Source organism: Cotesia glomerata, linkage group LG3 (genome assembly GCF_020080835.1).
Source record: "Cotesia glomerata isolate CgM1 linkage group LG3, MPM_Cglom_v2.3, whole genome shotgun sequence".
Classification (NCBI taxonomy): domain Eukaryota; kingdom Metazoa; phylum Arthropoda; class Insecta; order Hymenoptera; family Braconidae; genus Cotesia; species Cotesia glomerata.
In genome coordinates, this window is record NC_058160.1 from 12,640,066 (window position 1) to 12,663,650 (window position 23,585).

Here is a 23,585-nt window from a genome sequence, read left to right on the forward strand (position 1 = left end):
AAAGTTCTCGACATGGCATTTAATAAAGCACGAGCTCCATCTGAGACAGCTTCATGTGGCGGAGTTTTAACCAACCGAAGCCATGTTTGTAACCACAATGTAATATAATCAGCATCTTGCTTTTCAGACAATATTTGGAATATAGACAATGAATTTTTGTTAAAATTTATAACAATTTGATAAAGGAATATATATGCACTTTTTTCATGACCAGTAACTATTTTTCTTGCTAGTCCACCCATCGCATCGATGGCAATAGAAGAACATTTTTTATGTAGACGTCTATACTCTTTATAACAGTGTATTTGAGATTGAGTAGAGTAAAAAATATAAAATGGTGATTTCCTTACTGATTGAATTGAATTTCTGTAGATGGGATTTTCTTGAAGACGATCGATTGCGCCAAAAATATCCTTCCGATCAAGAGGTTTCACACCTAGTTCATTATCAATAAACTCCTTTTTTGCTTGATGTAATACGCTCGGTTTATATAAAAAATGACATCCGGTATCACCAGGTCTTAATAGTTTTCTTGCTGCTTGTCTAGTGTGACCATGAACACCAAGATCTTTCAATTTTTTACCTATTGCTTTCCTGGTTTCACTCTGAAGAGGCCTCTGTAAATCTTCATGATGCACGACGTCTCGAGTATCACGACATTTTATTTTTATAAATACAGGACCGTCATCGTAAGGAATGTCTTCGACATAACCAAGTAAACGGTTATTGCATTTTTTGCTCTTACAGTGGGCATGAATAGTAATATAATTATTACCGTTCAAGCATATTCTCCCTTTATCGAATATAAAGACACATTTTAAGCGATATTGTTCCCAAAATGCAAAAGCAATAACATCAGTCCAAACTTTTTTTTTTAATTTCATGATTTGATGGTCATTTTTATCGATGCTTGGTTCTACGATAGTGTACCACAGGTCTCTACAAATTTCAACATCAAATTCATCAATTTCATCTAAGTCATCGAAATATGCTGAATGGGCGCAGTAATCGGGATCATTAATATTGTCTTCATCCTCACTATTACTACCATCACTATAATCAATATTTTCATTTTCACCATTATCAATATTCGATTCAACTTTTACATCTTCGGTAAAATACCCACATTCTTGTAGAGCTACTGTCAATATATTTCGTCGATTATTATTGACATGAGTACATACAGCGTTATGATCCCATTTGAAGTCTAATTCTTTCGCAAGTGTTTTCCAAATATCAGCAGACCATTTCGGTTTTTCCGGGGGAATGAAGTATTTAATATATTTTTTTAAAGCATTTACTGCCTCTTCTACACTGACTTTTGCTTTAGGCCGCATTTGAGTCAACAATTAAAATCTGAAAAAGTAAATTGAATTACTAAATAATTAAATATCAATAACAAGGTATATAATTATACAAGTAAAATAGAATTATTCGACGTTTTATTGATTCCAAAAACAACTAACCTTTCCAGTAATACACTAATATTTATGATAATTAAAATTGATTGATAATTAAAAAATATTTTAATGATAAAACTGATTTGATTAAAAAATCAATTTTAAAATCAAAGATTTTTTTTACTGTTCTTAGTGTTTTTTTTTCAGGTTTTTACGTCACATGCTTTGTTTAAAAAAATATTAAAGAACATACTAAGTTACAATACTTGAGAAGCGGAAAAATTTAATTGATTGTCATTTGTTCAGCAAAAATAGTATATTACACACCTAGGGAAGTAAAGTAAGAAATGTCTCAGATCACATGTAATTGTCGGCCGAGGCGAAGCCGAGGTTGACAAACATGTGATTTGAGGCTTTCTTATTTACTTCCCGTGGAGTGTATACTATTTTTTTGCTCGACGAAGGCAGAAAGTGACACTTTCGTTTAGCGCAGCGGGCCGAAAGTTGACGCTTTCTGCCCGTCGAGCAAAAAATAATTTTTTCATATAGATATACATTTTTTATATGAAAGATAAATATACTGTTGAGAACTACTATATCGACTGATAATTTAATAGATGTGTTTTTAAAAATAAAAATAAAATTAAAAAACAATAACTTGAATTGAATTGAATTGGGGGGGGGGAGAGGGGTAGGGATGTTGTAACTGACATTGGGCTGAGCACTCAGTCCTGTTGGACCATTGTACTCAGCCTTCCTAGGTCAATTACTTTACGTCGCCAAAGAATTGGCCAGGCCTGTCTGCTTCAGAAAGTGGAGCAGCCGTCCCACGCCAATCTCCAGCACATCGATCGACTCTCCATTGCGGAATCCTAGTATGTTCTCTCGAACTGTTGCTAATTCCTCGCAATGGAGGATTAGGTGTCGAGGTGTTTCCTCCTCTGATCGACATCTGGAGCATACAGAGCTCTCTGAGATGCCCATATGCTTCAGATGTCTGCCAGTTGTCCAATGTCCTGTGATGAACCCGACAGTTAGCCTTAGCGTTTTCTTGTCGAGCCCTATCAAGGACAGGCCTAGTGTTCTAGAGGGTCCTTTTATTAGTGCCCTCGTGTGCAGCATGCCTTTTGCTTCAGTCCACACTTCCTGAAACTTGTTATCAGCCCATAAAGAAGTCTGTTGCTTAATGAGGCTGAAAGGCGCTGCTATGTCGAATATTGGCTCGGGGTCCCTCTTGCGGGCTCCTGCCTTCGCCAGTTCGTTTGCTCTGTCATTTCCTGCGTTCCCGCTATGACCCGGTATCCATAGGAGTTTGACTCTGTTGTATCTCGCCAGTTCATCCAGCGAATTCATGCAGCTACGCACCAGCCTCGAGGACACTTCTATTTGTTCTAGTGCTCTGAGCGCTGCGCAACTATCACTACAGATGTAGATGTGCCTGTTCCTGTGATTGAGCTTTTTGATGTGCTCTGCACAGGCCCAAATCGCGTATACCTCTGTCTGAAAAATCGATGCAGTGTCCCTTAGTTGCAGAGAAATTTCTGTTTTCGGTCCACTGCTGTAGATACCAGCCCCTGCCCCTTTTTCCATTTTGGAGCCGTCCGTATACCAGACAAGCCCCGCGGGGGACAGGATGCTCTTGCTTTCTTCTTCCCATTCCTGCCTACTAGGAATGAAGACTCTGTAGTGATGACTGAAGTGGTAACTACGAGGGCTCATGTCTCCTCCCCGGGCTAGGAGCCCATCGAGTCCCCTATCCCTTAGGATGGATGCATGTCCCGTCTTAGTCCTTTTCCAGTATCCGTTGAAATGCAGTCTCATTGCTGTTTTAATAGCAAGAGCTTCTGCTGTGATATGTGGGGGCTCCAGATTCAGGAGTACCCCCATTGCTAGGGTTGCTGTGGTTCTTAAAGCCCCAGTTATCCCCAGCAAAGAAAGTCTATAGACCTTAAATAGTGTCTTGATGTTGATGTTCTTCTTAAGCGAAGACCACCATACCACAGAGGCAAAGGTGAGCTGTGGTACCAAAATTGCAGTGTAAATCCACTTGATCAATTTCGGCCTCAGACCCCATGTTATGCCAAATATTCTTCTGCATGCCCAGAAAGTGGCAGTTGCTTTCTTGGTCTGCTTTTCGATGTGGCTTCTCCACGTGAGCTTACTGTCCAGAGTTACGCCTAGGTAGCGTACCTCCTTTGAGAATTTAAGCTCCGTGCCAAAAATTGAGGGAGCTATGATTTTCAGCTTCCTCCTCTTCGTAAAGAGCACCATCTCTGTTTTAGTGGGATTGACCCTTAGAGATTTCCCGGTGCACCATTTTTGTATGAGATCTAGAGCACGTTGCGTTCTCCATCTCATCTCTGCTGGGCTTGTGCCTCTGACCATCAGTACGACGTCATCAGCGTAGCCCACAGTGTACACTCCTAGGTTTTTCAGCGCCACTAGGAGCTCGTTAATGACCAGGATCCACATGAGAGGAGATGTTACCCCTCCTTGTGGGCAGCCCCTCCTCACTCGGGCCCGGACCTCAGTGTCACTAAGTCCGGTAGTCACTATTCTAGTCCGAAGCATAAAATGAGCCCAGCCGGTGATAGATTTATCCACCCCAAAGAGCTCTGTTGCCTCGCATATTGATTCGAAGGGGGTGTTGTCAAACGCCCCTTCTATGTCAATAAATACGCCCAGGACTGATTCTTTCACTCGTAAGGCCCTTTCAATGTGGCTGACCACATCGTGCAGGGCCGTTTCGACAGATCTGCCAGCCTGGTATGCATGTTGAGAATAATGCACTGGCCTGTTGCTTAGCGCATTATCCCTAATATGTCTGTCCACCAGTCTTTCCAGTGTTTTCAAAAGGAACGATGTGAGGCTAATGGGTCTGAAGGATTTAGCCAGGTCATAGCTGCTTTTGCCAGGTTTGGGTATAAAGACAACTCTGACCTCGCGCCAAGCCTTCGGCACATAGCTTAGGGCCAAGCAGGCCCTAAAAAGTCTGGTTAGGTGTTTGATAAGGATCTCTCTTCCCTCCTGCAGGAGAGCCGGGAAAATCTTGTCCACCCCTGGGCTTTTGAACCTTTCAAAGTTTCCGATTGCCCACCTTATCCTATCAGGTGTTACCACTCTGGCAGCTGTGCTCCAGTCACCTCGTTTTGTGACCGCTCTCTTTATCACGTCCTCTGAGGCTTCTCCCTGTTCCAGTTCTATAAGTTCCGAGCCAGGAAAGTGGACCTCACAGAGGTGCGCCAGTGTTTCTTCGTCGTTCTCCGTTACCCTGCCATCTTGGAGGGTGAGAACACAGAGTTTTGTTGTAGGTCCTGAGGTGAAAATTCTGCGTAGACGAGCCACCACTGGTAGATCTTCAATCTCTTCACAGAATTTCTTCCAGGCTTCTGATTTAGAGACCTTGATACATTTTTTGTATCTCTTTTGGGTAGCTTTATAGTCTGCCCAGTCCTGGTCCGCTTTTGTCTTAAGCGCCTTGTTCAGCAGCCTCCTAGACAGGGTGCGAAGCTTATTCAGCTTTGTGTTCCACCATGTCACCCGTTTGCTGCTTTTTCTAACCTTCAGCGGGCAAGCAATATCATAGGATTGAACAATGGCCTGTTGAAGGTGTTTGGCCGCTTGTTCAATTTTTGGCACGTTCCTTAGTCCCCTCACGGGTTTCCCTAATCTATTTCCTAGCTCTTTTCTGTACTTGAGCCAGTCCGTAGATCTGGGATTCCTGTAAGTGTCCCTAGTTCCGTTGTCCTTGTTGCCTTTCACTGAGAAGTTTATTTGCCTGTGGTCAGAGAGCGTATCCTCTTTACTGACACCCCAGTCTGTGACCATTTGTGCTATCTTACGAGAGCCCAGTGTTAAATCAATCACTTCTTGTCTTCGAGAAGTGACAAAAGTAGGTTTGGATCCTACGTTCAGGATTTCCAACCCTGTGGTTGAGAGATATTCCAGCAATGCTGAGCCTCTCTAAAAAAAAAACTGATTTGATTAAAAAATCAATTTTAAAATCAAAGATTTTTTTTACTGTTCTTAGTGTTTTTTTTTCAGGTTTTTACGTCACATGCTTTGTTTAAAAAAATATTAAAGAACATACTAAGTTACAATACTTGAGAAGCGGAAAAATTTAATTGATTGTCATTTGTTCAGCAAAAATAGTATATTACACACCTAGGGAAGTAAAGTAAGAAATGTCTCAGATCACATGTAATTGTCGGCCGAGGCGAAGCCGAGGTTGACAAACATGTGATCTGAGGCTTTCTTATTTACTTCCCGTGGAGTGTATACTATTTTTTTGTTCGACGAAGGCAGAAAGTGACACTTTCGTTTAGCGCAGCGGGCCGAAAGTTGACGCTTTCTGCCCGTCGAGCAAAAAATAATTTTTTTTGCTCGACGGGCAGAAAGCGTCAACTTTCAGCCCGCTGCGCTAAACGAAGTTGCCGCTTTCTGCCTTCGTCGAGCAAAAAAATAGTATACACTCCACGGGAAGTAAATAAGAAAGCCTCAGATCACATGTTTGTCAACCTCGGCTTCGCCTCGGCCGACAATTACATGTGATCTGAGACATTTCTTACTTTACTTCCCTAGGTGTGTAATATACTATTTCATATAGATATACATTTTTTATATGAAAGATAAATATACTGTTGAAAACTACTATATCGACTGATAATTTAATAGATGTGTTTTTAAAAATAAAAATAAAATTAAAAAACAATAACTTAATAAACTTGAAAAATAAAAAAAAAATAATAAAGCATTGAAATCAAATATATTTTTGAAATATAATTTATAATTACTTTAAACTCAATAGATTATTTACAACATCATAGAGTAAAAGACCCTGTTATTGATACTGAGTTAGTTGTTTGACAGTTTCAATTCAAGTTTAATTTTGAAAAAATTATCTTCATTAAATTAATAAATCTTTTTGGAATTATAAATTGAAAAATAATTATTTTTGAAGATATTTTTTTTTTTTGAATTAACTAACATTAAGTGTCAATAACCATTGATCTTTACTAAAAATTATTGAAAAATTATTTTCAATTTTATTAAAAAATCAATTATCATAATTTTTCTTTAATTGAATTCTAATTAATTTTTTTAATTAATGTTGTTTAATTTTAAATTTAAATAAAAAAAATTTTAAACAATCGTTAAAATACAATAAAAATTATTAATAGAACATACTTCCGCTGTTTCTTCTCCAATAAATTATTACGGGCAATCTGTTCTTCAAGAAGCAGCCGTAAGTCATGAATCTCGCCATTAAGTTTTTGGACTCTTCGTTTCCACTGACTGACTACCTGCGGTTGCTTCTCGACTTCCTCGTAAGCATCAGCAAGCTAGAATTAAACAAATTTAATCAAATAACTATTATTTAATTAAAAATAAAAAAAAAAATCCTACCTTTTTCTCCAACTGTTTTTTGAGATTGACAAGCTGCTCCAAATCATCCTCATGCTGTTGAGCCATTTTTCTTTTAGTAAATTTCAACTCACGGATAGCGTGTTCGTATCTCTGTTTATAAATACCGCAATCCTCTTGATTATTGTCCTCTCCACCGAGAGTAATTTGATTTAAATCAGTAGCCCTCGCATAGAGGAGCTCCATTTCCAATCTATCAGTAGTTTGCTGGAGCGTTTTATTTGTCTCAGTAACATCTTCGAGTTGACGTTCCAAGCGAAGTCGCTCTGAGGTTTCGGCGTCTATCCGCTCAGCTGCCAATGTCGAGGTCGAGTGCTCATCCGCGTAATCAGCAGTCAATACACTCAGCTGAAAAATAAAATAAAATAATTAATATAAAAAAAAAATTATCATCAAGCAATGGTTACCTCATCATCACACTTAGACAAAGTTCTGTCTTCTGATAATCTAGATCGGAGATTATTGTAATTAGAAACGCTCCTAGGCAGTGGAAATTCGTTGATAGACATTACTTCTAAAGATCAAATACTTTCGGACATAATTAATGTTTAAAATAATTTTAAAATTCTAACTTGACAATTAAATTAATTTTTTTTATCACTACGCTTACGTATCTACACTTTTTAAACACTTATTAGACATGTTATAATATCTTGCATAACAAATAAGTTTAGGAGAATCGAGTAGGTGCAGCTGACTGCATCAACTGTAGACACCACGGACGACAACGACAGGCGATGGGTAATAGTGATCACTTTCAAGTCAAAAAGTGAAAGAGTGAAAGAGACTATATTAAAAAGAGAAAACTCAAGAGAAACTATCGGTTTTTGGATCTCAGCCAAATTTACTATATGGTGGGCTGAGAAATTGGTTAAATAATTACAAATAAAAAAACAAAATATAAAATAAAAGTCAAATAATTAAGATCTCTCCTAATTACTAACACTAACTTTTTTTTAATTTATACTTTTGAAATTTTTAAATAAAACTTACTTTAGCTTCCAATTTGACATTGTCGTGCTTCAGATGATTTCTTTTTTGTTCCAGTTTTTCAACTTTAGCTCTCAACTACTCTAGCTTTTCCTGTAAAGATAAAAAATAGTTTATTAATTTTTTTATAAAAATAATTATTGAAAATTTTATCACTTTATCTAACCGTTCGTGCTTTCAACTGATCTTCGGTGCGATGAACATTTAATAAAGGCTGTGTTTATTCTTTATTATTTATTCTTCATCGAAGTAGATTATAAGTTTTGGAGATTTATAAGATTTAGAGATTTATAAGATTTAGAGATTTATAAGATTTAGAGTTTAAAGATCAGTAATCGCTGATCGAAAGGTGTAAAATATATTATAGGTGATACGAAGTTCACCGGGTCAGCTAGTTTAAAATAAATTTTTTTACTAAAAAAAAAATAGATATTAAACTTTCAAAATACCTTTAATGTATTAAGTTTTTTACGCGCCAAGTACCCTCTACATCTTGCTTGCAAAAGCACAATAGGGCCCGTCAACTTTTCATCTCGTTGAGACTCAATTCGCTCTAAAGCACCGGCTCTGAAGAATATCTAAACAAAGTAATTATTTTTTTAGTTTAAGAAATTTTAGAGTTTTTATATGTATGAAAGTATCAATAATAAATATTTTACCTGACTCTGACCAACGCGGTAAGATGCAGCGTCAACGTCCATAGTCAATAGCATGTCTGTCACAACTCTACGTTCGTCTTCGACAGGACTTGATGAGCGTACATTAGCCGCATAATCATTAAAAAGTAATCCAAAGCGGCGCCTGAATTTACCGAATGGTAAATACGTTAGAAATCCGACTTTGTGAAGACGCATTGCATCAATTATTTGTCTACCACGAATCTACAGTAATTATAAGTGTTTAAATAAATTCTTTCACGTTTATAATTAAAATAACTCTAACATGTAATTTTTTATAATTATTATTACTTGTGAACACAGCAGTGGAACGTTAATAACACCGTCATCATTTTTCGGTAATTTCATGGTGACAAACGATTTATCAGTGCAGCCTAAATTATGTTGTGGTAACAAATAGTGATAGACATTAATGACGTCCAACTTGCACCGCAACTAGTGTTTAAGTTGGAGCCCGAATTTTTTAAAAGATTGCTATGATCCAGCTGAGCAGAAAGAAGGCACTGTAACCAACTGTTACTCCACTAGACGATTTTTCCTTTTCTTTGCAACGCCCTGGTTTTTTCAATGATTTGTATACCTATATGAATAAATAAATGGATATACAACTACTGCATTATAATTATAAATATAAAAATGAAAGTACCTTATCAAGTCTCAGCAATTTTTTAGCAGACATCCTCGCTCTGTCACGTTTTTTTACAACCATACGAGAAAAGTTCTTGAACATTTTGGAGTTTAAAACTGCGATGGTTAACTTATCATTGATTACAAAAACAAAAAGCTTAAGCTTAACCAATTATTCCACATACTATGATGTTGGTGATCTTTGTTTCAACTCTTTCACCAACTCTTGGAGCAGCAGCAATGGCTATTGCTGTTTTAGCTCGCTGATTGTCACACTTTTAAAGACAGTTATCTAATCCTTAACGCTTTTTATGAATCCTTTTTTGGATGTTATTATCACAACCAAGAAAGATTATATTTTGACAAGTTTTCCATAATAATTGTTATCATTTACAGTAAACTTTCTATAAAGTTTCGGTCTCGGGGGTAGGAAACTATTCAAAGTAGATCGTAAAGAGGCGTGGCTTATTTTTTATGAACCAATGAATCCAAAGAGTGGTTACTCACCAATACACTGAAATAGTGCCCGGGAAATTTAAATATTCGTTTTATATTGATAACTTTTAAAATTTGTCAGAATTAAATACAATTGACACATATTTTATATTAATTGTTTAAAGTTACTATCTAAAACTTTACAATCATTAATAACATCTTGATTGTTAAAATCACAATTGATTTGATGCCAGTGTTGTAATATGTTAACTGCTTCTAATGCTTTTTGATCAAACAATTTTTTATCATAATAATTATCGATATTATCACAAGTAACATTATTATTATTATTATTTAGTATCTTGTCACGAGCTTTATATATTTTGTAAATTGCAGTTCTTGTTACTCCGTATTGATCAGCTATGTCAGTTTTTGAGTGATTTTCATCGAGCAGCTTAATAATATCGAGTTTTTGTTGAAGTGTTAAGCGACAGGAAGGCTTATTTTCCAAAATTAGCTGTTTTTGAGCAACTTGATGAGTTAAGTTATCTGACATTATGCACTGAGACTTAAGGATGATGAGTAATATTAGAATAATTATTAATTAACTAAATAAGCATCTATTTTTATAATGTTTATACTACATGTTTACTGATACTTATATTTATACAGCAAGGGTTATGTTTATATTTTTATGGTGATAAGGCTAAGACGGTTTAGAAAATAACTATCTTATCGACCTCACACTTATGCTCTCACACATATAAATATGCTCCGCCTAATGTCGTGCGAACGAAGGGGAAATATTAAACAGAAGGGGAAAACATTGAGGAGAACGGAACTCTTCACAGCGGAACTTTATAGAGATTTTACTGTAACAAAATTAATTGGCGCATGCGCGCTTATAATTAAAAATCTGTGAATTATTTCTAAAAAAAATTAAATAAAAAGATAAAAACAATCGAACAAATAATTTAATTAATCAAACAAATGATAAAAAAAAAAAAGCTTTCGATTAAAAAAAAAAAAAATTAGATTTGGAATATGTTGCGCCAACTTATAAGAGTAAATTTAATTAATTTTTTAAAAATAAACATTAATCGAACAAATAATAATTTTTGACGAACAAATAAGAACAAACGACGAACAAACGATTTGCTTATAAAAAAATAGTAAAAATAATTTTTCAGCCGCCAGGTTCAAGGAACTTTAGTTATTTCAATTCTGTTTATGAAAAATAATATATATGGCTGCCGAAATCGCAGAAAAAGTCACCGAACTGACAATCGAAAAAAATTAACTGTATCGAAACGGAATTATTTTGACACGCAATTTTCACAAGGGTTTTGATAAACTTCCTCAGGAATAAAACAAAAAAAAAATTAAATCGTGAAAGTGATTTTTGACAAAGTTGTGGTGTTATCAAGCCCATTGCTTCCGTGAATACCACGCTCTTATTCATTTAATTCATCAGAAAAACTAGTTTTTTCTGAGAAATATTATTTAATCGATAAGAAAATTTTTTTAACATGTTCTGTAGTTACTATTATTTATTTGAATATGCTTTTTATCCATAATTTTTTCGTTTAAATTATGAAAATCACGTTTTAATCGAAATCAAGATTTTTAGGCGAGAGTAGAGCATACCTGCGGGCATGCAAAAAAAAAACGACAATTAAAAAAAATTATACAAAGTGCTGCTATCTACGGTGATAGCAAATATAAAACACTTGTAGATAAAACAGATTTAAATAACTAGTGTAGATTATCATAAAATACATGATAAATCGAACGATACCCATTATACTCATAATACAATAAGAGAAAAATTTTGTTAGAACATCTTGACTTTTGTGATTTTCATAATTATTTGGTTGATTGAAAAAAAAAAAAAAAAATTCTTAAAATGATGATGGAATAACCAAATCAACATAGCTGCTCAGAAAAAAAGGAAAAGAAATAATGACAATTTAATAAAAAATAGTAGAGTTTTATGACATAATAAATTAAAATACATAAATAAGTAACTTCTATCTTAGAATTTTCTTATCTCATTTGTTTTATAAAATCATCATGTTAATACAAGAGAACTCAGAGGTAAGCTTCTACTTGTGTCTGTTTCGATATGTATCAAATCAGCTATACATATAGTAAATACAGTAGAAGGCCCCGAGTGTACTAGTTTTTAAACAAAAATAAAGGGTAACATTATTTAGCTTTTTAATAATGAAATTTTAATAATTACAGATCAAGTTGAGTCTACAGATAAGGCACTATTGACTATTATTCTAACTGGTATTTAAATTCATCTATGTGATATTTAAACACTTGGTGATTCAAGATGACAGAAGAATTGATGACACGTTTTGCAAATGATGATTTTAATCCAGATAAGTGTAAGTGTGAAATAAAAAGATAAAAAAATGTTGTTTTGTGTCAATAATGAAGGATTTTTTTTCAGTTGTCAAAGATCTCAGTACTCAATGTATTGGAGCGACAGAACTTCATAAACAACGAATAAAAATTCAAGAACTCAATAATAAAACTTCAATTCAACTGAAACGTAATGTTTATCAAAATTATATGCAATTTATTGAAACAGCTAAAGAGATTTCTCATTTGGAAAGTGAAATGTACCAGTTATCTCAGCTATTGAGTGAACAACGATCACTTCTTAGCGCATTAAATTCCAACAGATCTACTGGTGCTATATTTGATGATATTTTGAAAAATCACCAGGATTTTAATGTTGTTTCAAAAGAACAAGAACAAAAACAAAAGTTGATTCAATTACTCGAACACGTTGAAGGAGGAATGGTTAATGTCTAAAGATTTTTTATCTATTTTTGATTTAATAATATGTATACATATTAAAACTTTTTTTAGAGCTTAGTTGATACACCAGGAAGAATTTGTTTCCATGAAGGATCTTTGTTGGAGTTAGACCCGTTAGAAGGAACTCCATTGAAACGTGTACATGGTTATCTATTCAATGACATTCTTATGATTGCTTCTTGGCTGAGTACTAGTGGGCGAAGACAACCATCAAAATATAAAGTTCAAGCAATTTATAATTTACAGTGCTTAGCTGTAGTCAACGTAAAAGATTTAGGTTCAGTTAAAATTGCTTTTAAGCTACTGGCTTTTCCAGATACTCGAGTCTTCCAATGTGCTTCTGCAATTAGCAAGGTAATATTTTTATTGATGTTTAGTTACAGCAAAAATTGCTTTGAATGTATTTATAATTCGCGTACTTTTTTGTCTTGGAAAAATTATCAATTTTCGAAAAGTTGTTTTGAAAAATTTTTCTTGAATATTTTTTATTTAATTGAAAGTATATAATATAATGAAAGTGTTCGAAAATCATTATATCACGTTACTAAAGTCAAAAGGGCGTATTGCACGTCTCATAACGCGAAGCGCGTGAGGTTGTGCTTTATACTCGACTCGTCAAGTTCAAGCAATTTTGTGATCTTTAAATACCTCTATCACAACCACATTACACTTATACAATGATATAAGTAGATGTACACCAAAAAAACACTTGAATTAAACCATCTTTTACTTTCTAAAATCATTTCATGTTGCTATTTTGAAAAAAAAAAAACGTTTTGAAAAAAATTTTACGTGGACGTCCGGATGTCACCCCATTTTGGATGTACCAACGATTACTCCCGAACAAATTGATATTTCAAGACCGGACCTTTTTTATTAGTTTAAGAATTCGATGAACTGGGTCCGTATTTAATATCAGTGCCTTAGTTTACGTATTTTTTTTTTAATTGAATTTTTATTAAAATTCACTACGATACAACCGTACAAAGCCAAATGAATTTTTCTTATTTGTCACGAGAAAACTATGGCGCCACTTGATCAAGCTAGATTTTTTTAGACTGCGTGCGCATATGACAAGAAAAAAGGGCGCTGATATTTAAAACAAAGAAATAAAAAATACTTTGTAAGAAATGACTTAATTATAATTTTTTTTCTTTAATCAATTACACAATTAATTTATTTCTTAAAAAATGAATGAGCGTTATGAGGCGCGCACTTTTGGATTTTCCAAACTTTTATCTTACAATATACGCCCTTTTGGTTTTGCAGAACCAGAAGGGCATATAAAAAAATTTTTTTTTCTCCAATCAACTAGGGAATATATAAACGTAAAAATCTTGTTGAAAAACGGAAAAAAATCTTTTTTTTGACATACGCCCTTTTGACTTTAAAAAAAATTTTTAAACCCAAAAGGGCATATATGAAAAAATAGTCAAAGTAGCGTCTAAAAACCTCCCAACGTCGAGATCTAATGAAAAAATGATTTTTTAAAATTGAACTAAAAATACTATGACATTAAAAATTTAAAAACAATAAAAATTTTATTTTTATTTTTTTTCAGTGAATTTTCACAAAATACAAAAAATTGAAAATTTAAAGAAATTGGGATGTATTTTTATTTTTAGTCTCACTTCCAAAAATAAATTTTTCGTTAGATCTCGATGTTTTAAGGTCCTTAGAAGCTACTTTGACTATTTTTTCATATATGCCCTTTTGACTTTAAAAATTTTTTTTCTTAAAGTCAAAAGGGCGTAGGTCGAAAAAAAAATTATTGCGTTTTTCAACAAGAATTTTACTTTTATACATTTCTTAGTTGATTGGAGAAAAAAAAATTTTTTTATACGCCCCTCTGGTTCTACAAAGCCAAAAAGACGTATATTTTGAGATACGCCCTTTTGACTTTATATTAGTAACGCGATATTTAATGTATACATACATTTATACAGACAAGGTATTCGACGACCATTTATTGTGATTAAATTCATCTATGCTGATTTTACTTTTAAATTTTTATCTAAATTTCGCTAAGAATACATTTTATTTCACATTATTTCGCAATTAAAAGTGATTGAATTACGAATTACAAACTCTTAAGTAATTTTGATATCGTAGAAATATCAAACCATCAAGGGTCATTGAGTGATTTTTTTTTTCCATATTCGACAAGTAATACAGTATTATCCTTGGTGAACGCATATCGTTAGCAGAATCTTAAAATATTTTTGTACCAAATGAATTTGTTTAGTAGAACTTTTTGAGAAAAGCTAGATTTTTATTAATGTAGATTTAAGAAATTCTGAATTATAAATATCGATTAACTAAATCAAAATTATCTGTAGATTTGTTTAGGAATCTAACTATAGAATTTGTTTTCATTAATTGACTTTCTCAAAATTTTGTCTTTTTACATCGTCAATTGTCGAAATAGGTTATAAAAAGTTGATGAATAAACATTTGTATAATTAAAGCAAATCTTTTCATTTAGATTTCATTCGGAATAATGAATTAAATTATCATAATTATTGAAGGACGTTTGAATAAAAGTTATGTCAAACAAATTTTTTAAATTGAATAATTAAAGCTTAGTATACGTCTGAATAAATATTTTATCGTTATAATGGTATTTTTATTTTATTTTTCATATTATCGACCAATCGGTAAGGTCTAAAATAAAATTCACTTTGATACTAATTAAAAATATGTTTTCGAAAATTTTAATCTTTGACATTTGGTGGAAACTCAGTTTTTGAAAGTTCGATTGAAAATAACTTTTTGAATATTTGAAAAGATACATTATTATCAACAGGAAGTTGAAAAATGACATTAACTTAAACTTGGATTTGAAATTTTACTTTACTTACCAGCTACACACGGAGACAATGCAAAATTACCAAGCTCGAAAAGGTTAATTATCGTTGTTAATTGCATCAAGTTCCCTCGGAAACAGAAAAAATCTAACAGATAATCATTTTATATTTAATAACTAATAATGTTTCATTTTAACAGAAAGAGTGGTTGGAAAAATGTGAACAAGCTAAAAAAATTCGTCTTCTACAAGAGTGCCCATTAGAATTAACAAACAAACAAGAAACACAGAAGGAATTTACAATGTTAACCTCAAGATCGATGTCTCTTGACTCTCACGGTCTTGGTGTGGAGGAAGGTGATGATTCTGCTGATAGTTTAGAGCCTTTACCCGAGTGGCTATCAGAAGTAACAGAAGATCTTGATTCATGTATAGCGCAAAGACACTTTGAGGAAGCATATAATCTTTTTGAGAAAGCAATGAGTTATCTGAAGGTAACACAAACATCACAATCAATTGAAATAAAGAAAAAAATTGAAAATCGGGGAAAATGCCTTGTAGAGGTACTTACCGATGAATTGGAGTTAAGTATAGAAGCAAAATCTTTACAAGGAGGTGGATTGAGGAGTGCACGAAGAGCCGTTAAACTTCTTATACAACTTAATCGAAGTGCTCAAGCTTGCAAAATATATTTGCAACTTTGTAATGCAGCCCTTACATCTCGTTTAAAACGAGTTAAACGTGAAGGTACTGTTGTACCTTACGTAAAACAGTTAAGCGCTATTGCATTCAGTAATATTTTCGATATGGCCAAAGAATTTCTTAAACTTTTTTCACCATCAATGAATTGTACTTCAAGTCTTATTGTTTGGTGCAGTCAGGAAGTCAAATATCTTACATCTCACTTGATAAAACAATTGTTTATTCCTCAAGTAACATTAGGAACTCTAGTTGAGTGTATACATACAGTTCGTAGCCATTGTGATCAATTGACTTATCTTGGAATAGACTTGCGTTATCAACTTGATGGTCAATTACGAACTCACTTAGCGAGAGCTCTACAAGATTCTAGTGAAAAATATATAGATGCAATTAAAGTTCGTGCTGCAGAAGATAATTGGCGCCCTTTAAATTTTCAAACTTCTGAAAATCTTCAAAAACTTCAAAATGAATTAGATGATCTTGGTATTCCTATTCCGTCTGCCTTTATAACCAGTGATTGCTGGATATCATTAACTAGTAACACATTAGCTTTTTCAAAACTTTATATTGGGCTTTTAGATGATTGCTTGAGTATTTATACACCAGAACTTTTATGTACGATTGAAACAGTACTTATTTCAGTTTTACGTGCTCAAGTTCAATATATACTTGTTGCACTCAATAATCCCAAATTAAAGTCAGAGGTAAGAAATACGTTTAAAATAGATGTCTCACATTATTAACAATCATAATATTATCTTCAATTATTGCACCTCTAAATTTCGAAATATATTATTAACTTTCTATAAATTAAAAAACGAACAGTTTGAATAATAATTTTTTTCACATAACTGTTACACACCTCATAACGCAATCTCGGTTACTTCTAAGGAAATTATAATATTAAGTCATTTTTTTTTTAATTTAGATACACCGAGTGTTAAACTATTGAATATTATTAGTTTAATCTTTGTTTCTTCCACATAATAATATTTATATTTCAAAAAATTCAACACGATAACTTTGTTTTGAATCATAACAACAGTTCTCTATTCTTTGTGAATGTTTATCAATTTACTATCTCTTTCTTAATCACAAAAACTCATCAATTTTTTTAATAAATTTTGTTTTTTGTTCAAAAACTTGAATTTTTAATAAATTATAATTTTTATAAACTTTTTATTTTTCAGAAAAAATTAGTTCAAGATAATACTGCGTATATTCGTGAAATAATTATTCAACGAGGCTTGGAGTTATATCGAAGTATCGTAGGACAAGAATTTACCGAGCTAATTGAATTGAAAAAAGCTATTATTATGGATTTAACATTTGAAAAGTCGAAATTAACTCCTAAAACTTTGATATTATGAAGTAAATATAACATAAATTTATTAATTATGTAAAAATAATATATGTTTAAAGATTATTTACGCACAATAAAAATTTTATAAATCATTAACTTGAAGATTCGACATATTTCAAAAGTTATTTTATTCTGACAAGCAATGATAAAAATGATTTATATTGAAAATCGTTATTTTGATTGTTTACAACTGCCAAAGTCATTTCACAAAGTAATTTTAGTTTTCGTAAAACAGTAAAAAAAAAATCGTCAAGTAAAATTATTAATTATCCTCTTCGTAAAGTCAAGTCAGTAAAGAACGGTAGACTCAATGAATATGAAAAAGAATTGAGAAGGATCATGGTAGATTACTTCATAGTGTAAACTGTTGGACGTAGATTTATGGGATAGCAATAAAAAAATTGATATTCTTTTTCTACTCATCAAAAATTTAATTTATCTTGTGAAATAATATTAACACTGAAATTTGTCCACCAATTTCATCTATAAATAATTCTCATAACTAGATGTATAATTAAAAACAGGTCAACAAAGCCGTTTAATAACATTATAAAAAGAAAATGAAGTGCCATACGTTACTAGCACACTACCCCACAAGACCGTTAGTAAGTGCAGTAGGCCAAATTCAGTTATGTGAAGAGGATGATATATCCATGCACAATTGACTTTTGCATCATTGACTAACAGTAAAAATTGTTTCATCTCTTCAGAGAGGCAAAAATATCAACTCTATTACTCCGAGACGATAGGCCATTTCGAACAAAAGATGCTAATATTGAACTCTAAATAGCTTCAAATAACTGTAAAACGATGTCTTAGATCTCGAAGAGTTCAAAAATTACATCATAGCATGCTTAAAATTACATACCTGAGTATCAACTCAACTTTTTCTTACTTGAAAGTTGCGAAAAAAAATTTTTAACTTCTCATTAAGAAAATTGAAAATTTTCAAAAGTTGGGAAGTTATTGATTTATTGATACTGAGTTATTGATTCGTTTGTGAGTTATCGTTGTCGAAAGAAAACCGAAAAGTGTTTTTTCGGAATTACTTCGAAATTTCTAGTTCGATCAATTTAAACTTAAAATTTCATTATGAGGCTTTAAAAACTGCGTTGAATGCCACGAACTGCGTGAAAATCGGTTCATTCATTCAAAAGTTATTTCGGTTTGAAAATTCAAAAAATAGTGTTTTATTAAACTTCTATCAGATTTTTGAGCTCGGACAGCTCAAAATGACATGAAAATTATTTTTTTGAGCTCGAAGAGCTTAAAAACGTAATAAGTGCAATTTTGAACGCTTAAGTATGGAATTAGCGGGAAGTTCCAGGGATGACCTTTAGGGTCAACCATTTTTCTAATTTTTTTTTTTTAACTTCCCGCTAAGAAAATTGAAAATTTGATTTTAAAAGTGATTTTTTTGAATTACACCGAAATTTCCGGTCTGATTAATTTGTAGAAAACTGCGTCGAATGCCGCCGACCGCGTGAAAATCGGTTCATTAATTCAAAAGTAATTGAAGTTTGAAAATTTAAATAATAGTGTTTTATTAAACTTCTATCAGACTTTTGAGCTCAAAAGCATAGAACAGCCAACTATTTGAACTCAGAGAGCTCAAAATAAAACATAAATCGTATTTTTGAGCTCGAAGAGCTCAAAAACGTCCTAACTGCAATTTTAAGCGCTTAGGTATGGAATTAGCGGGAAGTTGCAAGGATGACATTCAGGGTCAACCGTTTTTCTAATTTTTTTAATTAAAAATTCTTATGTTTGAAATAAATAAAAATCTCATCTCGAAATTTTCAAGATCTATTGAGTGATTTGACATGAAATGACTCAATTATACGTTTTTGTTTGATTTGTAATTTATTATGAAAGCGCATGTCTTTAAAATATTATATATGTTAAAATTTGTTAACAATTTTGATAAATTAAAGATGACTTCAATTGTTTTTAGTAGAAACAATGGCTTCAGTGCTTGTTTGACTGTGTGTGAGTTCTGAAGTAACTTTTCTATCCGGTACGTGGAAAAAATATAGCATAAATCCTGCAGCTAGTAATAAATGCATTCCAATAATTACGGCAATAAATATTGGTTTTTGTTTACCTGTTAGAAAAAATGAATATTAGAAATTTCATGTTAAATATTAGATCGCTTATAAATATCGATACCTAAAGAGTGTCATATTTTAATTTATAATTTAAATATACTATTTATTAATTTAGAAAAATTCCATAACTATAGAAATATTACTTTTTATAAGTGGTATTAAACATCGAAGTAGCACCCCTCCAGACATTAATGATGCTACACCAACTAATAACCACTGAAACCATCCTATTTGAATAGTCCACAAAATAGCTACAGGAATGTAAATTGATAAAGAGTAACCATAAAGACATAGAAGGTCTAAAATCCTTAAATCTTGAGTAGTCTAAAATCAATAAAAATCTGATAAAGTATTGGAATCCTAGAATAATGCATATTCTTATCATAAACTTTTGTAAAAAAAGTCAACGTTACCTTTGTAAGCTGTGATTGTAAAATATCCTCTTGTGAATTATTACCCCATCTAATCCCACTCCAAATACTAAGGGGTAATAACCAAACGTAGATACATATCGTTATTGCAGCATATGATACCAAATGAAAATCGTACTTCCAATGATATTTTCCATTATTAGCTGTTTGTAAATAATTAGCGAAATTTCCGCTTATGGCCACTACAAATATAAGAGTAACAGAAATCCAGAATGGTCCGTAAAGGTCGGGATTTGGTTTAATGTGAGATAATAAATAATTATTATCACTCTTTGGTAACATAGATTTTTTAATTCGTTCAAATACTTCATGAGAGTCAACGTTAAAAAATTGTTGATAAAATTCTAGAGTCCAAAACATCTTATTATCTTTTGCTGAAAATAAAAATATTTTTAATTTACATTTTCTAATAAATGAAAAGATCTAAGAAATTTTTAAAGTTTTTACATTTATACATAAAGTTTAAACATAATGTCTTATTTATAAAATAATTGTTTCTTCAATTGTTTTATTATCGTTTTAATTAACTGATGTATTATCGTAAACGGTAACATACCATAAGATCCGAAGTTATTATATCCGCGCGACAATAAATCTTCGGCGTTACATCCAGGACATTATATCCGAGCGACAGTATATCTGCGACATTATATCCATGCCATGATGATAGTGATGATAATGATGATGATGAGTAATAAGGCAGGGTAAGAACAGGCGGAAAATTGGACAGGGTCCAGGGGCGGAGCTCTGGTGGGGTGGGGGTAGTAAGGGTAGTAAAGGTGAGGGCAGTCTCAAAATATTTTTCATTCTTGTAAACTTTATCATGTGAAGTTTGGGTTACCCAATTACCTTTTCAGTACAATTCGTGCTCCTTATATACGCAGGGTGCTGACTTCACAACACTAATAATAAAGTTTCATTTCTAAAAATAATATGATTTTTCTAATATTTTTAAAATATTGTCTCTCGATTAAGAAATCATTAAAATTATATCTAATTATGTATGCCTATTAATAATTCTAATGATTATGTTTATTTAAATTTATAATTATTTATGAGATTTGTATTCTAGTATGAATTACATGATATAATAAATAAAATTTAAAATGTAATATACTACAATTTCCTGATATTAATATTGATTGATTGTTGTCATATTTTTTCGATTAGTGTTTCAAGGATTTAATGGTACGAATATAATGTCGTAGATTTAGTTGCAGGCAGATATAATGGCTTTGGATATGATGACGTAGAACCATCGTAAACATAATGTAGTAAAGAGGACAATTTAATTTCAAATTGAGAATATTATTTAGCTTTTAGTTATTCATTAGACGTAATTTTAGAAGAAAATTCAATAGAAAACAAATGATGATTAACCACTTTTAATTAATGTCTAAGAGAATTTATATTATTTAGTAGATCCATAATTATGGTAATAAAATGACAATCGAAGTTGATGCATTTTGAGAGGAACTTCTGTATGCTTAATATACTCTTGGAGGTTAAAAAGAAAAGTTATTTTTAATTTCTATCAATTTAAAACTCAAAAAATATAATTTTAGTCAAATCTGATCAGAATAATGTTCGCTTTGTAATCGCAAAAAGTATGCAAAAATATTAAAAAAAAAATTAATAACTCGTCAAAAAAAAAGCTTTTGAAAAATTGAATGGTCAGGTTTTCCTACAAATTAATTTGATTTTCAAGTTTACAAGGTCACAATACATAAGAGAAGACTTAGTTTATTTATGAGTTTCAAAATTGTCTGAAAAAGTAACGCCGTGATAGGCTAATTAAAAAATTTCGGATTATCAATTTGAAAAATTGAAAAGGTAGTCACCCTTATTTGAATCTAATGATACAGATGAAACAAACAGTCTCATCAGTTTCAATTCAAATCCATAATTATTAGTGCTGTACAATTTGGCCGACTTAACCGGCCAGAAAGTTTAACCAAGTTAATTAGTTCATCGGCCAGCTGGTTAATCCAAATTAACCGGTTAAACCGATTAACTAGTTAACCGGTTAAATTAGTTAAACGGTTAACTGATTAACCGGTTAAATGTTTAATCGGTTAAATTGTAAATTTACATTTTCCATTATATAAATAATAAATTATTATTAAAGCTAATATTTTTAATATATTTACACTAATATTTATTTATTTTATGTTTTAATTTAAGATAATTATTTATTATGGATATTTATATAACTGAATGATAATTTTTTTGTTTTATAACATAATATTATGGGTCACTCCATATCAAATCGACCAATGGTTGGAATTGACCCCTTTCGATTTGGATAAATTTTGGTCAGAATATTTCTCTTATCATATAACGAAGTTCTGCCAAAGGAAAAAAAATAAAAAAACTTTTTTCACAAGATATGCAAATTCAAAATTTCGCGATTTTTCCAGTTTTTCAATTTTGATTTTGTAATATCTCGAACGCTATTATAAATGAAGGAATGACATGGAATGACCCATAATATTATGTTATAAAACAAAAAAATTATCATTCAGTTATATAAATATCCATAATAAATAATTATCTTAAATTAAAACATAAAATAAATAAATATTAGTGTAAATATGTTAAAAATATTAGATTTAATAATAATTTATTATTTATATAATGGAAAATGTAAATTTACAATTTAACCGATTAACCATTTAACCGGTTAATCAGTTAACCGTTTAACTAATTTAACCGGTTAACTAGTTAATCGGTTTAACTGGTTAATTGGGATTAACCAGCTGGCCGATGAACTAATTAACCTGGCTAAACTTTCTGGCCGGTCAAGTCGGCCAAATTATACAGCACTAATAATTATTGTTCAGAAGATCTTCCAGATTCAAAGTAGCTTTGACAGTGTCTTCAATTTGATTCCCAGAAATTATTTAAAAAAAAAAAACTAAATTCAGTAAAATTGTTCAATACTATCAGATTTTAGCCAAATTATTTTCAAATCTCAAACCTTAAAGTGACAAGAAATGTAACCAAAAAACGATTTCTGGAATTTATTGGTTTTGAAACTGTTTAGATTTTATACATACAACAATCATACCATTGTTCGTATTCGAAGAATCGCTGAAACCTTCGATGTCATTTTTTAAATCTGTTTCAGTTTGATGAATTGTGATGTTTTGCTGGACTGATGGTTCATAATTTAGATTCATTCTGTCTCTTCCACTGAATATGTCATCCGTGGAATAATTTTCGACAGATTTAAATGGTGTATTATCTGCTTTATTAAAGGGATCACTCATTTTTCCGCATCAATGTTTATTTACTTATCAATAACAAACTTATAGGTATAATGAATCTTTCAATAATCAAGAAACTAAATAAACGGGACGGGGACACTTTGCCAAAAATAAAGTAGCCAACGTGAAATTTAAGTTGGTACCACAAAAAACTAAAGGAAAAATGTAAAGGGATTCACACACATGTTAATAGATTAAAGTGCTGCTCCCTATGTACGACTAAGAACATTTTAATAGTTTGAATTCATTGTGAATTCAACCAATATATTCAGATAAAGTAGATTTGTTCAAATAGTGCAACATGAATATAATAGATGGCGGTTATAGGTGCATTATTGAAATAGTATATTACACACCTGTGGCAAGAAAATGAGAAATGTCTCAGAACACATATATGTCGACCCCGAGGCGAAGCCGAGGTCGACATATATGTGGTCTGAGATATTTATTATTTTCCTGCCATAGGTTTGTATACTATTTTTCTGTCCGACAGAGGCGGAAAGCGGCAATTTCGTTTA

General features: G+C 31.9%; 3 protein-coding genes across 9 annotated transcripts; 1 reads left to right on the forward strand and 2 right to left on the reverse strand.

The window, feature by feature from the left end:
• Positions 1–1,270: 1,270 nt before the first annotated feature.
• LOC123262048 (unconventional myosin-XVIIIa-like) lies at positions 1,271–10,380 on the reverse strand. 6 transcript variants are annotated; one of them, XM_044724027.1, is made up of 10 exons: positions 9,138–10,380; positions 8,783–9,071; positions 8,474–8,695; positions 8,264–8,392; positions 7,981–8,205; positions 7,818–7,907; positions 7,232–7,271; positions 6,807–7,172; positions 6,588–6,742; positions 5,220–5,375 (listed from the first exon to the last, which is right to left on the reverse strand). In XM_044724027.1, the coding sequence occupies exons 6-10, from the start codon at positions 7,835–7,837 to the stop codon at positions 5,312–5,314; spliced, it is 645 nt and encodes a 214-aa protein (XP_044579962.1). In that variant the 5' UTR covers positions 7,838–7,907; positions 7,981–8,205; positions 8,264–8,392; positions 8,474–8,695; positions 8,783–9,071; positions 9,138–10,380; the 3' UTR covers positions 5,220–5,311. The 6 variants fall into 6 exon arrangements, 5 of the variants coding, with proteins under 5 accessions (XP_044579964.1, XP_044579962.1, XP_044579963.1 ...); XM_044724028.1 differs by lacking the exon at positions 7,981–8,205; XR_006508840.1 differs by lacking the exons at positions 5,220–5,375; positions 6,588–6,742; positions 7,232–7,271 and having other exon boundaries at positions 7,033–7,172; positions 9,138–10,377.
• An 847-nt stretch (positions 10,381–11,227) lies between these two features.
• LOC123260931 (exocyst complex component 8) lies at positions 11,228–17,344 on the forward strand. 2 transcript variants are annotated; one of them, XM_044722315.1, is made up of 6 exons: positions 11,228–11,755; positions 11,819–11,949; positions 12,015–12,370; positions 12,440–12,742; positions 15,395–16,600; positions 17,087–17,344. In XM_044722315.1, the coding sequence occupies exons 2-6, from the start codon at positions 11,895–11,897 to the stop codon at positions 17,264–17,266; spliced, it is 2,100 nt and encodes a 699-aa protein (XP_044578250.1). In that variant the 5' UTR covers positions 11,228–11,755; positions 11,819–11,894; the 3' UTR covers positions 17,267–17,344. The 2 variants fall into 2 exon arrangements, with proteins under 2 accessions (XP_044578250.1, XP_044578249.1); XM_044722314.1 differs by having other exon boundaries at positions 11,228–11,650; positions 11,801–11,949.
• A 1,705-nt stretch (positions 17,345–19,049) lies between these two features.
• On the reverse strand, positions 19,050–23,185 carry LOC123261162 (protein YIPF1). The gene is made up of 4 exons (XM_044722676.1): positions 22,869–23,185; positions 19,781–20,172; positions 19,511–19,691; positions 19,050–19,363 (listed from the first exon to the last, which is right to left on the reverse strand). Exons 1-4 carry the CDS (start codon positions 23,068–23,070, stop codon positions 19,200–19,202), a joined length of 939 nt encoding a protein of 312 aa, XP_044578611.1. The 5' UTR covers positions 23,071–23,185; the 3' UTR covers positions 19,050–19,199.
• Positions 23,186–23,585: the final 400 nt, after the last annotated feature.